The sequence below is a fragment of the Anneissia japonica genome, unplaced genomic scaffold (genome assembly GCF_011630105.1).
Source record: "Anneissia japonica isolate Jap-2015-1 unplaced genomic scaffold, ASM1163010v1 scaffold287865_len55236_cov109, whole genome shotgun sequence".
NCBI lineage: Eukaryota > Metazoa > Echinodermata > Crinoidea > Comatulida > Comatulidae > Anneissia > Anneissia japonica.
In genome coordinates, this window is record NW_022701940.1 from 17,752 (window position 1) to 31,321 (window position 13,570).

At 33.7% G+C, this 13,570-nt stretch overlaps 1 protein-coding gene across 1 annotated transcript in view; it reads left to right on the plus strand.

Moving 5' to 3' along the window:
* The window catches only part of LOC117103759, a gene marked incomplete at its 5' end in the record, with an annotated part of 37,586 nt that overhangs the window by 15,255 nt on the left and 8,761 nt on the right, over positions 1–13,570 (plus strand). Inside the window, 10 exons of the mRNA XM_033244375.1 lie at positions 1,043–1,356; positions 1,605–1,841; positions 3,416–3,505; positions 4,340–4,525; positions 6,934–7,176; positions 7,810–8,004; positions 10,306–10,473; positions 10,820–11,113; positions 12,498–12,572; positions 12,669–12,885. Coding sequence (XP_033100266.1) covers positions 1,043–1,356; positions 1,605–1,841; positions 3,416–3,505; positions 4,340–4,525; positions 6,934–7,176; positions 7,810–8,004; positions 10,306–10,473; positions 10,820–11,113; positions 12,498–12,572; positions 12,669–12,885 — 2,019 coding nt within the window. The remainder of the gene's footprint in view (positions 1–1,042; positions 1,357–1,604; positions 1,842–3,415; positions 3,506–4,339; positions 4,526–6,933; positions 7,177–7,809; positions 8,005–10,305; positions 10,474–10,819; positions 11,114–12,497; positions 12,573–12,668; positions 12,886–13,570) is intronic.

A 13,570-nucleotide genomic window follows, 5' to 3' on the forward strand; every position in this document is an offset into this window, starting at 1 on the left:
GGCCTAGCTAGGCCTAGTCATGATAGTGATGATAGTGAAAGTGTGCATAACACTGGCACCAACGACAGTGACAGTGACAACTTTCTTATAATTAGACAGAGAAGGTCTCAAGGATAAAGAATATATATACTTTTGTATATTTTTGAAAGCCAATTAAAAACTTATAACGCTTTTTCTATATATCTCCTATTTTCCTCAAATTTCCTGCATTTTATTCCGTCCAGATATGGGAAATATGGAATAGGAAATTACGTAGTGAAAGAGTTAAATTACACCTGTATAGTCATTTACAGAAAAAAAAGTATTGATGGAAAAGGCCAGAACGATGCAGGGCCGAAATGACCCGACGCCTAATCAATATATCTTGGCTGTCGTATTGTTGTGGCTACCCTCTCGTAAAGTCTTTCTTCTCATCACCATACACTGACTGGAACTATTTTTAAATACCTGAATATGGGGGGAGATGTTAAGGTTCAACCAAGATCACCACCACCCCACCGCTGAATACATACAGGTATAATAAAAGTAACAGAACTGAAATTGTCTCTCAACGTGCAAAGAAACACAGACCTCTCTGTGTTGTACCTAAATTAAAGTCAAGTTTCCTAATTATATTTTGTTTGTTTTATTTATAAAATATTTTTTTGAGATGGTAATTTTTAATTATGTATATTGTAGCTGCAGGGTTTCTAATACTTTATGTGTCCAAAATTAAAGGATTTTTCAATCAAGGATTTTAAAATTATGACCTTTAACTGTAAGTGGTAAGCAACTCTTATAAGGAATTTGATTTAAATTTTCCTTTTTCCCCTACAATTTCCATATTTGATGAAGTAAAACTGGAAGAATTAATAATAAACAAATAGACAGACAGACAGCACAACAGAAAAAGTAACAAATAAATATATAACTATATTAAAATAACAAAATAACAAAAGAACACAGAGGAGTTGTGGCTTGGTAATTATAATACTTGCCTTCAAATCCCAGCTGGTTCTGTGTACAATTCCTGTGTACAATGATTTGTTTGCTTTGTCACCAGAAAAAGCAGCTGAAATTTATGATTCAGGTGTTGCACACATTGTAACTAGAAAACTTTTGGATGGAGGAAAGGAGAGTCCAACGGCAGAAAGCACAAATAATGAAGCTGACTCAGAAAATATGCAGACATCAAGTAAGAAGGAAACAAGACGTGAGGACTCAGAATCAAGTGTAAAGGATGAGAAGAAATCTAAATCAGTCAAACAATTAATATCATTGTTTAACAAGGTAATAATACCCATATTATTTTTTTTTTTTCATTTAAAATTCATTTTTTTGTATATATCACAGATCACACAAATCACAAAACAATTTGTTTGATTCTACAGTCAATTGAAATTGTAGGATCTGGGAGATTCCTTAGAGCAGAGGTAATTTATGAAAATCTGTAAAGAAAACTTTCCTTCTTGAAATAAAATAAATCTCATTTTCATTTTTATTGTACTAAAAATAAGTAATGTAGAACTTTTCCCTTCTTGAATAGATTTAAAAAAGCAAAACTCTTATTGTTCAGATTTTAACTGCTGAAAATAAATAATAAATATTTATTTTATAACATGTAGTCAGAGGTTCAGTTTCCCACTAATGATGTAAAAGATGTAGTTACATTGGGAAAAGAGCATGTAGCTGAGTATGTTCAAAAAGACCATGTACCTGAGCAGGTTCAGAAGAAAATAGAGGACAAGCTGAAAAAAACTGTGAAAAAGAAGGAAACATTAGGAAAATGGCACAGAGCACAAGAAGGGACCTTTAACATTCTGGACTTTGGAGGCCAACTCATCTACAAAGGCATACAAAGGGTAAAGTATCATGTAATTATCATGTAAAGAAAACGTTTAAATGTTCTAAAAGCTAGAATTAGAGTAAAACATGTCATTACTTATGGTATTAGTTTTTGCTCAATTTTATATTTTCGGTAACTCCAATGAAATTATATAAGGTCCTAGATAACAATTAGATTTATTCTTTGTTGATTTATGTTATTTATTTTTTTTAAAGCAATCTAAATTTCACTAAAATCAAGTTAAAATTAGTGGTGGACATGATTATTAATTGATGAGAGGTTGGCATATAATTACATGAGTTTCATCATTTATGTGGACAAAAATAACTTATCATAGCTCTATTATCTTTTATCCAAGAATCTGAATGTCCCTGCCTAATAATATTCATTTTTTATTTTAAATTTATTCAGTATTTTCACATTAACCTTAAGAGCTTACTTGATTTGTTAAATAGCTTAAGAATATTTATAATTTTTTTATTGTTTTTTTTTTCACCTTTCTCTTTTTTATTGTTTGTATTGCTTTATTTTGTTTTTGTATTGTTAAATTTGGTTGGACAGACACACCCATTGGTGCTATACATGTCCCTCACACTTTTGTCCGTCCTGGCAAACATTTAATGTAGCTGTCTGTGGTGGGTTTTTTTTTTTATATTTAACTCTTGATTGTTGTTTTATAATTTAATTTTTTTTGGGTGTATTTTACTCTTTTAATATAAATTGGCAAATAAAATATTATACAGTGGCGAATCCAGGAATTTGAAATAGGGGGGACTTTCACAGATGGCGGGTAGATATTACCTGGGGTAAGAACAATTTTGATTATGGCACATCTAGATGCCCAGAAATAGCATTCTTAGACTTAAATTTGAATGTAATTTTCTTTTTTTCTGATTTTTTTTTTTATTGTGAAAAATTTAGGGGTGGGGGGGTGCGAGCCGGCTGGGCTCCATCTTGAATCTGCCTGCCTCCCCCCCCCCCCTTGAATCCACCTATGATATACCAGTAAATGTTTTAATTTCTCCTGGTTAGTAAATGAAATTGAATTGTTATTTTAGTAGCTGTACATTAATTGTGTGGTGGTCTTCCAGTTTTTGATAGGGAGCTTTTGATTTGTGTGACGATGCGATGCAAGAACGGAATCACTCATGCATGACCGTCCTACCATGCATCCTACGTTCTCTGCATACATATATTTTGCCAAATTGTGTTCCAGAATCTACTCGACAAGGTGACTTTAACGTTCACGAATATGCACTATATACCTGTTGCACTATATACCTGTTGCACTATATACCTGTTGCACTATATACCTGTTGCACTATATACCTGTTGCACTATATACCTTTACGTTCTATGTTCTACCGTCGTCGTACAATCAAAAGCTCCCTATTATTAAGGGAAGGGTGAATCTTGGATGTTGAAATTCAGATTTTGGTGGATTGAGTTGACACGACATTGAGTTGACATTGTTTGGTCCTGTTTGCTTTTTTTTTTATTTGATATTTACATGCTCATAAGTGTCACTATCTGATAAAATGTATGTCGCATCCACAATTCTCAAAATTATTTTTATTATTATTTTCACAGATTCTGATGGTTTCTGTTGCCGTTTATCTTGTAGTCTTCAATCTAGAAGACAACCTTGATTCATTTGCATTTGTTCTGGATTCTTCCAAGGTATTAGAGACACGCTTTCTAACTTGCTTGTTAGCTTTTTCATATCAACAGAGGTATCTCACTTGGCTGTGATCTATTGCACACCAGATTTAGCATATTATAAACTTTACAGATAGCGGTAATGTTTACATAAAAGTCCAAACTCATGATATGCATTACTAATATAGTATTTTATTATATCCTACTTGATGTTAGTAGGTTTGCATTTCGTAAAATTGATTAGAGAGTGGCGATATATCAATATTGGTATTTTAATAAATAAAATATTATAATACTGGAAATGTCACTGTTTGTGTAAGAAGATTGTTAAGTATGAATACATAGTTGTAATTTTAACTAGTATGCTACCTTATAATTCATTGATTTTCAATGGCACATATTACTGTAAGTTAATTGTAAATTATTTAAATTAACAATTTCTGTCATTGAAACATATTAAATATATTGTTTTACTGTATTTCATAGTGTTACTGGCAGGCTACCCGATGTTTGGATGTGTATTGAAATAAAATGAAATGATATTTTTTTTTCCAATCTGACATGTCATACTCAGTATGTTTCCAACTTGTAGAATAAAGAGGAATAATAAAACCAGTGGTGGTGGATTCAATGTGTGTCTGTTTTCTTAAATAAGAAAACAGAAAATTATATTCAAATTTAAGACTGATAGTGCCATGGTGGGGCTGAGGTGGATCTGCCACATCAGGTTGGCCATAAACATTCCATTGTGTTTCCTGATGCAACATCAATCAAAATTGGAATAATGATTAATGTGATACTTTGAAACAAATCAGTTCTGCAGTACAGTATCTTTCTTTCAATGCTTTATTGTAGGAATGGCATAGATACCATATGACAAATCTTCAGGTTATCCTGTACTGGATTAGTACCATTTACTCTGACACACGTGTAATGGAACAAGACGCTGACAGTAGTACAGATTTGCCATCTGTTTTTATTGTGGGCACCCACAGTGGTTCACTAATTCTTGGAAAAGACGAAAATGAGAGAAAACTAACGGTAATTTTATAGATATTAATTTATATTTTAGTAAGTACTTTTTGAAGAATGTTTTTTTTTTTTTTTTTTTTTTTTTTTTTTTTTTTTTTTTTTGCACATAATCCTAAATCCCATTTCAGAAGGTAATTTTTTCCTTTATGATTAGGTCTGGTTTTCATACAATCCCAACAAGCTCAGGCCCAATTGTATTTCAAATGCTTGAAATGATCAAACCCACTATTGGCTGTTACTACTGGCCTAGAAAAAAATACTACACTGACACTTACTGCGTCTGTTTGTAATACAGATCATAGGGCTTTTCCTCATTAAAAAAAATCATTAAAATTATATAGTAAAAATGAAAGATAAATTCATCAAGACTTAAACTAGTGCTGCAGTTGTAATATATTGTCTTTGCTTTTAAAGTGATCAAAGTGCCAGACAGAAAAACCAAATGCAAAAAGATAGGAAAACTGGATAGAAGGAAAACTGTGTTTGTAAAGCATAACAGGGCTTTTCATCATTGCCATAATGAGAAGTGGGATTGTAGAAACAAGTAAAAGATACATAAAATACAAAAATAAAATCAAGCTAAAAAAAAGTATTATATTATTAGGCAGATGCAAAATAAATTAATTTTGTGTCTGATAAGTGACTGCCTCGTTTTACATAACAAATAATTTTTTAAACATTCCTTTCCATTGGATTTTGTTTCTAGCTATTTCTCTAAGTTTATAAAAATCAACAATATTTTCGAATTTAAGCCCTTTTTCTTTTATATCAGATTTAATTTTTGAGAATAAAGTGACACTGTGTCTTGCTTTTCAGTCTTTCAAAAGAAAATTATGGAGTAAAAAAAAGACAAGCTTGACGTCAGTGAAAAAATATAAAAGTAAAAGATACATAAAAAACAAAAATAAAATCATGATAATAAAGAAAGTTATGAAGTAAAAAAACCAACTAGCCGTGAGTGAGACTCAAACTATGGCTGCAATGTTAATGGTGAGGGTTGCGTAATAAGGATGTTTTGAATGTAGAACATAAAGACGTCATGTTGAACTGCGCATATCTGAACGTTGTGCATTACGTTTTCTCCTAAAATCCTAAACGGTCATCGGCCAAATCCACTTGAAGGTCTGAATGGGGACAGTACTAAATTAAACGTTGGTGCACCAGACTTTGCGTTTTGAAATTTTTGCGTATGTGTTGTAAAACATAAAAATTTGTTTACAGTCCATCGTAGAAGGCACGCGCCAACAGTCACGGATGAGTGTATTCGTTCCACATTCTTGTACGTTCTTGATCGAAAGCTTCCTAATGAAACACAAGTTATATTCACAGATCAGTGCATCATTTGAACAACTAGACCCTGCATTGGTATTCTCTTAAACTCCTTTATGCTCTTTTCATATAAATAACGGAAAAATCCAATTCATATTGAGTAAGAACATGAAGTGAATTTGACTGATGATTGGTCAATGGTTATGATTTGTTGGCGGCAAATTGGGATTGTAGTGTTCAACTTTTCCATTAGGTTAGGGTTGTAAAAGTAACTGTGATAGGATGAGCAAGAAGGGTTTTGCTTTCTTCCATGAGCTTTTACCTACCAGTAGAGCTTTCTTTGTATTTTATATCACTATTTAAATGGTGCCACAACTCCCTGAAAATGTTAATTATATAAGATGACTAATTTTCCTATTACTATAGGCTGTAGTTAGGACGACTTTTAACCTTCATGCTTCTTTATAATTTTAAATTGACTTTATATAATAATACTTTATTTGTAAAACTACGCCTTTCTATCGGTAGCACACGCATAGCAATTGACTGTGCGTTCGTAAAGAAACATTTAAAACAGTAGTTTACGTATCTTGTTGCAACCAAATCTTTAAAAATAATTAAACTATGAACAAGCTAAAATTAGTACTTCCATATACCATATTAAGTAATTAGTTGGCCATATGCAAATTGTTCATGCAGAGTCAAGTCCGCACTAACACAACAGTTAGTACAATAGATTAATTTTTGATTGAAATTACTTCTTGTGACAAGATCAATGTAATTACTAGTTTCCCTAAAGATAATGAGATAAATAATAACTAATTGAAATCATGAGCATTGGACAGTTATGGACTTCATGGTGACACCAAAATATATGTGGATAGAAAAAGATGCTTTTTCGATGAAGCTATTATAACACGCTCCTATTGCGCGCAAAGCAATCTATCAGTGCCACCAACACGAATCAGTCATTTACACTCTGATGCAAAATGTGGCATGCACTCGGTGCAAAATTACATTTGCTTCCAAATTTGTTAGGACTAATTTTGTTTTGTTCTCTAAATACCAATTTAATCAAATATATGAATAATTGTTTTTGTATACTATACCTTGTTACTAGAATACATCTTTTTTGTTTGACTTTTTAGGTGAAAGAGAAGTTTGACAAATTAAAACGTGCATTAGCAGGCACTCCCTATGAATCACATGTACATACAACATATTTTTGTGTGGAAAACAGCTCACTGAATGATGAAAATATTGCAAAGCTTAAAAAGGAACTGGAAAAGCTGATGAAGAAAATGGTTAGGACGATTCCTCTCAGTTGGGTGCATTTCCAAAGTGAAATCCAAAAATTAAGTGAGGAGAAAGTGATTTGTCCTTTGAAAGAGGTATAGTGGCTCTCATAGATACTTTTATATTTAATAAATATACTGTTGTAGATTTTATATTTATATACGTTTACAAACAGAATCAGGGATAAACGTTGCTCCTACTAACACAATTTGCCTATTGGTTATTCTGTCATATAATATTGTAGCATTCCTCCTAGATCGTCGTCTATCAGGATGCCTTCGAGCTAGGGTTCAAGAAAAGTTTACCTTTCCGATTTGATTTTAAACTCAGCTGAACATGCATACATGTGTAACAGTTGCTAAGTTCACTGGCAACTGCCACTTCATTAGCAAAATTATGCAACGGGTAACTTGCTCTTCATTGAGGACTACTGTACAAGATGTATGAACAGGGAATTCCCAGATATAGGTGATATTGGCATCACATACTCTACCTCTTAACTTCATTTTTTCCCAGTATCAAATCTGAACCCTGGGTCAATCCCCTCTCTACAATTCATGTTACTGTGACGTAACAACCGGTAATTATCCAATCAAAATTAACATTTGCCCAATTGTAGATCTGTTATGAGGCTCTTTTGAGCATTGACCAGAAGCCCCCACTGCCATGGCTATTCATTTAATATATTTTAGCTGTTTCCACCTACAAATATAATTTTGTTTTTCTAGGTGAAATTTATTGCTACAAAGTGTGGAGTATCAGATGAAAATGCCCAAATTGCTTTGCTAGACTATCTGTATGATCTTGGTGAAATTGTATTCATCCGTACAATTAAGGAACTACAAAATGATGTTGTTGTTAATCCATTGAGTTTAGTTGGCTATTGTAAGGCTGTCTTCACTGTCATCATTCCAGAGCTACAGGTTGGTAATTAACAATTATAATATAATAGTAACAACAGCAGCTACAAACACTGTTTGCCTTAATAATAATAATAATAATTGCTGGCATTTTGGCTTGATTTTCTCTTCATCCATATGAATTTGTAAGAGCCATAAACAGCACTTAACAGAACAGATTAATTCTTGCTTTCTAGCGTGTATCATTCAATGTTTCCTGTGCGAGTTCAGTGCGTGATGTAGGCTACGTAGTGAAACGGCGAACACTTGCAATTATTTCAATGTAACATTTGAATTTTGAGGGAAGCAAAATTATAACTGTAAACCTAATTATATTTACATCATGAGAATCTACTAATCATAAGCTTTCCATTCATATATTTCATGAAGTAAAAAGAGCAATAGAAAGGGTCTAACTTATCAAACAAACACCAGGCACACCCCAGTCTTTCTGTTTCCTCTGTGCGAGTTCAGCGCGTGATGTAGGCTACGTAGTGAACCGGCGAACGCTTGCATTCCATTTCACTGTAACATGTGAATTTTGAGGGAAGCAAAATTATAATGGTTAATGGTTATTAATTTATAGAGCGCAAAATACAAAAAGTCTCTAAGCGCTATCAGGCAAGTGCAAAGATGGAACGGAAACCAAAACCACAAAATAAAAAGAAGTGAAATTTGAATACCATGCCAGCACCCAAACCGAAGTATGGGGATACGCCCTCATCGCTGGCTAGGGTTCAATCTAATTGAACTACAGTCAGCACCTGTTGAGTCTAAGCCATCTCGGATTCGGGCGCCTCCTATCCTAGTTAAGGCTATAAAAGCTAGCTGCAAACCTAATTATAACTGCAAACCTAACTATATTTACACAATGAGAATCTACTAATCATAAACTTTCCATTCATATATTTCATGAAGTAAAAAGAGCAATAGAGAGGGTGTAACTATCAAACAAACACCAAACACACTCCAGTCTTTGCATCAGTCGCTGGAGAAAAATAATTATGCTGAAACAGCGCCTGTATACAATACAGTCAATGGTGTTTGGAAGGCTTGATTCTATTGGTTTCCAAAAGTGACGGGGCTAAATATTGACTAATCACAACCATTTTTACAAAAGTTTGGTAGAAAGAATAAAGATCAACTTACAGAGAGAATGAAACCGATTGGTCAAATACTTTGCGAGTTATTCTGATTAAAATTTGGTAACATGATCCGCGAAAGGTAAAACTTCTGCTTTCTACGCTGGAAATCCAATGTAGTTGCCTACTTTTAATCGAAAAGTGACAGGATAAAAAATAAATCTATCTCGTTTCATTTTGTCTCATTAGAAAGATGAAAGATAGATCTTTTATTTAAAAAAAGGAGGAAATTGTTCTGATGAGCAGTTCCAAAGTTATGGTAGAAAAGGCTGTAAAAAAGTGTGTTTTCAGGGGTTTTTTTAGAGCAGTTTTATAAATTTATGCCAGCACGCTACTAAAGAGCGCGTACAAATTAATATGTTCAAGTTAAGTTTGGTTAAACTCAAAAAGTTACTTTTATCCAATGAAATGCGTATCTACATCTTGTAGATATTATTATGTGCGCATACAACACTCGACATGGAATTTCTTGTTGGCACTACCAAAATCCTAGATTGCAGTGTGTGAGGGTCTGAGTATAAAAAAAACTGATTATTATTATTATTTAATAATTTTTTGCAATGTCTTCAGTTATTAGGGATAATTTTTAGTTCCTATGCATACAATGCAATAGGGACTCTTGCAATCACATTTTGCGTGTGTATGTGTGTGTGTGTGTGTGGACATTTAGAATAAAATTGTGCATGCGTCAGAAAAAGTTTTCTGACATTTTGTTAGCTAGGCTGCTGTATGCTGCTGGAGGCGTGTATAATAGCACCTCCTGCCTGGGGCGGCGGGGAGATAGCGTAGTATTTGTTTAGGTCTATACCTGATTGAAGCAATTTTACACACATTGTTCTAATATAGGTCTCCATTTAATTTAAGCCTGTCATAAATGGTCACTTGTCTATGTAGTACTGAATAAAAGCCTAAATTTATTTTCATTATATTTTTTTTCTAATTGGAGGGAGACCTCAAGATGTGCTAACGCAGTATATTAACTTCAACAACTATAGAACTTTGGTTCAAATACAGGGATTTCAGTTCAAGAAATTTACCTGTTTCTTTGTTAAGGAAATTTGAGTACTTATTTGTTTACACAATTCTAAATTGGATTCTAATTTTCTATACAATTGCTAAACATTCAGAGTTTTCCATAAATTAACTATAGACCTATAAATATTACATATTATTTGTTTTACAGTCAGCAGTAATGAAGCAGAGTTGGAGAAAGTTGGACAAAGGAATATTGGAGGAACGTCTACTGAAGTTTCTTTGGAAGGATATTGTTGAAGATTTGGACAAGAACTTTGACTTCTTAGTGAAATTCATGGAAAGATTTGGACTTCTTTGTGAAAGGCAGTCACCTAAGGCAAATTATATATATTTTTTAAATTGCCCATTCATATATAAAACAGAAAAATTATTTAAATCAGCATGGTCTACAATTACAAACTACCAAGACAAGATAAACATCCATAAAAAAATAGACAATTTGACCAATGTTATGTTATTCTATGAAAATAAAAACACAAAACCTCATTATGTTATGCATAGAATTCAATTGTTACTGGTTAATAATTATGAATAAATCATTTACAGTAGGGAATTCTTATTACAAACATAAATACAAGGTTGTGAAAGTGTGTTCTTGACAACAATTTCACTACATTTCAAGCAAGTGTAAACTCTGTTTTTGTTTTTATTTTATTTCATAGGATTGTGGAACTACTCAACGTGTTTTCTACACTCCATTGCGCCTGAAACCAATAGCAGGTCAACAAAGACTCACAGAAGACTTTGGAACTCGTGCTATTAGCATTTTCCATGATTTCTGTGGCTACCTCCCAGAAGAACTCTTTCCACAGACAGTCACCAGGTTTATTGAGAAGTTCCAAGCAGAAGCAGGAGGTGAACCTGAGTTGGCACATGAGTATGCAGAGCTCTACCTTGATGACAACCATTATGTGATTTTTTCTGTTGTCACTGTCAAACAACGACGGATGTTTAAGGTATTATTTCTTCAGTTTGTAGATATAATTATAATATTAGCCTATACAAACCAAAGAAATATGTTTTTATGTTAGTAAATTCTTGATTCAAACAGCTATAGCTTTACCTAGAGTGCAGAGGTTTTCTGGCAACTTTCCCCAATAATCATGTGGGGGCCCTGTTGGTGTTGTATAATGAGACACAGCACTGTCAGATGGGGCTGGGGTGTTCCTCTCAGTAACACGTTGTAAACAGCTTAAAGGCTGTACCGTCCACGATCTCTGTTCAGGGTGCTCCTGTTTCATCGGGTATGCCAGGCTGCCCATTCATGATGAATCTAAAAGGTGGGGGTGGGGAAAGGGGGTGCATTGGTGTCAGATATTGTGGGGCCTGGCGGTGACTGTTTGGGGGCTCTAATAAATGAGCATCAAGGTTGGGGACGCGTAAGGACCCCGGTCAGGGTCCAGGAGGTGAAGACCTTGATGGTGGTCCGAAGGGGGCGCAGCCCCTTATGTTTAGAGCTTATGGCATTTATAAACTTTTCTGCGTTGTCAGAGAACATAGAATGGTCCATGACTGATTAAATATTTTATAACAAAACCAACATAGATTACATAGGCTGACTTTCGAAATTGGTATAGGTCTATGTAGGTGTAAAGATATAATGTACAGAGAATTTTATTGTTTAAAACAGGTGTGTTTATATTATATTTTTTGTGTTTATATTACATTACAATGTTCCCCCCCCCCCCACAACTTTTGCTTATATTTGTATTATTTAATATGTTAAATATAAATATAGAATAATTTTTATAACAATATATTTTTAAGTAAAAAATGTTTTAAGGGATCCCAAAGGTCCCTATCTAGTCTTTTTCTGCTTGTTCACTACATCCTAGCTGAGCTTTTAATTCTGTATTTGGCTGTGTTGCATATGACAATGAAATAGCATTGGATCTAAATAAAGACAATCGAATGAATTCAATGAGGTACCTCATTAAATTGTGTCCCTCCTATAAGACAAATGCCTTTATTATTTTGTTGAAACTTTAAAAAAGTTTCTTTCCATGTTTTAATGATCTGACCACTAGTGTTTGTGGTCTCTCTTGTTGAATTCTGCCAGCTGCATGCACAGCTCTCTAAAACTAGCTGTGGAAAAAATCCCAGACTTCCTATCATTTTCTTTGTCTGTAACATCATTTAAAGCCGCAGTTGCGCTGGATTTTCATCTCATTCATATTACTATTTTTGATTACCTGTCAAAAAATTTATTCACCTTTACTTGTTCCAAATTATATAAACATTTCTCATAAATATTTTCATCATTTTCTTTCTAGTTTTCTAATAAATCATTATCAAATATGTAACTAGACCAAAACATTTAATTATGTTTTTTTTTTGCAGACAACAATTGTAAGAGCAGTGATTCTTAGTGAGGCTAGTCCTCCAGCTGAACCAGAGCCTCAATCATGCAAAAAGGTATTTTTTTATTTTTTCATTTAAAGATTGAATATTTAATAACAAATTTATAGAATTGTCCAAATGAGTTATAGAACAATTGTACTTATTCTTCAGGTGTTGAAGTTTCTTGAGACTGTGTTTGAGTTACACAATGTTAATGAAAGGAGAGGAATACATGTTAAGTTGTGCATCCCCTGCCCTTGTAGTAAGAATACTGAACATATGCAGATACTGGGAGATTTTAAACAAGACTTGCTTCCATGTGGACGAGACCGAGTGAGAATAACACGCTACCAACAATTATTTGGAGATGGTAACATAACTGAAAAAGGTTTGTGACAAAATGAATTGTTTTAATTACAATATGTAATTTTTTTGGGAATTCTAAACTGCATTCATGTTATGCCATGGCTAGAGATACGGTACCGTATTTCTACTTCATTTTGCTAAAGGTACGGTAAATGACATTACGTCACCATCACCCAATGAAATGCCAGAATGTGCCTGACGTCATTTTTTGAAGACTGGCATGGCATTGCATATCACCCGCAATGAGTGGTGGAAGGAGAACGACGTACTGGGAAATTAGAACATCAAAAGTACAATATTGTTTGACTTTACTGTCATCGTTAAATAGGCGTATGGTTCCACGTTATAGTAAAGAGTTTTATTTAGCTAGGCCTATATATAACCATTATCAAATAAGGACTGATTTCTGTACCAAACTCTTGGCATTTCTCTAGGGAATCTGCCTCTAGGCCTTGCTTTTAATTTTTTCGCTGGTGAAGAATCTAAGCAAGCATGCAGGCCTAGGCCGTGCTTGGATTCTTCTTTTGGCGGCGGCTCAGCTCTAGTGACATAGGTGTGGGTGGCATATATCAGTCATAAACACGGTCTTACCAAGTCTGAAGTTCACAATCCCCACATCCCAAGTTTTAGTCCAAGATGCCTAGATTATCTTATCCGACCAAAATATTCATACACTTTGAATGCACAAAACTTTACGTAGACTTCGT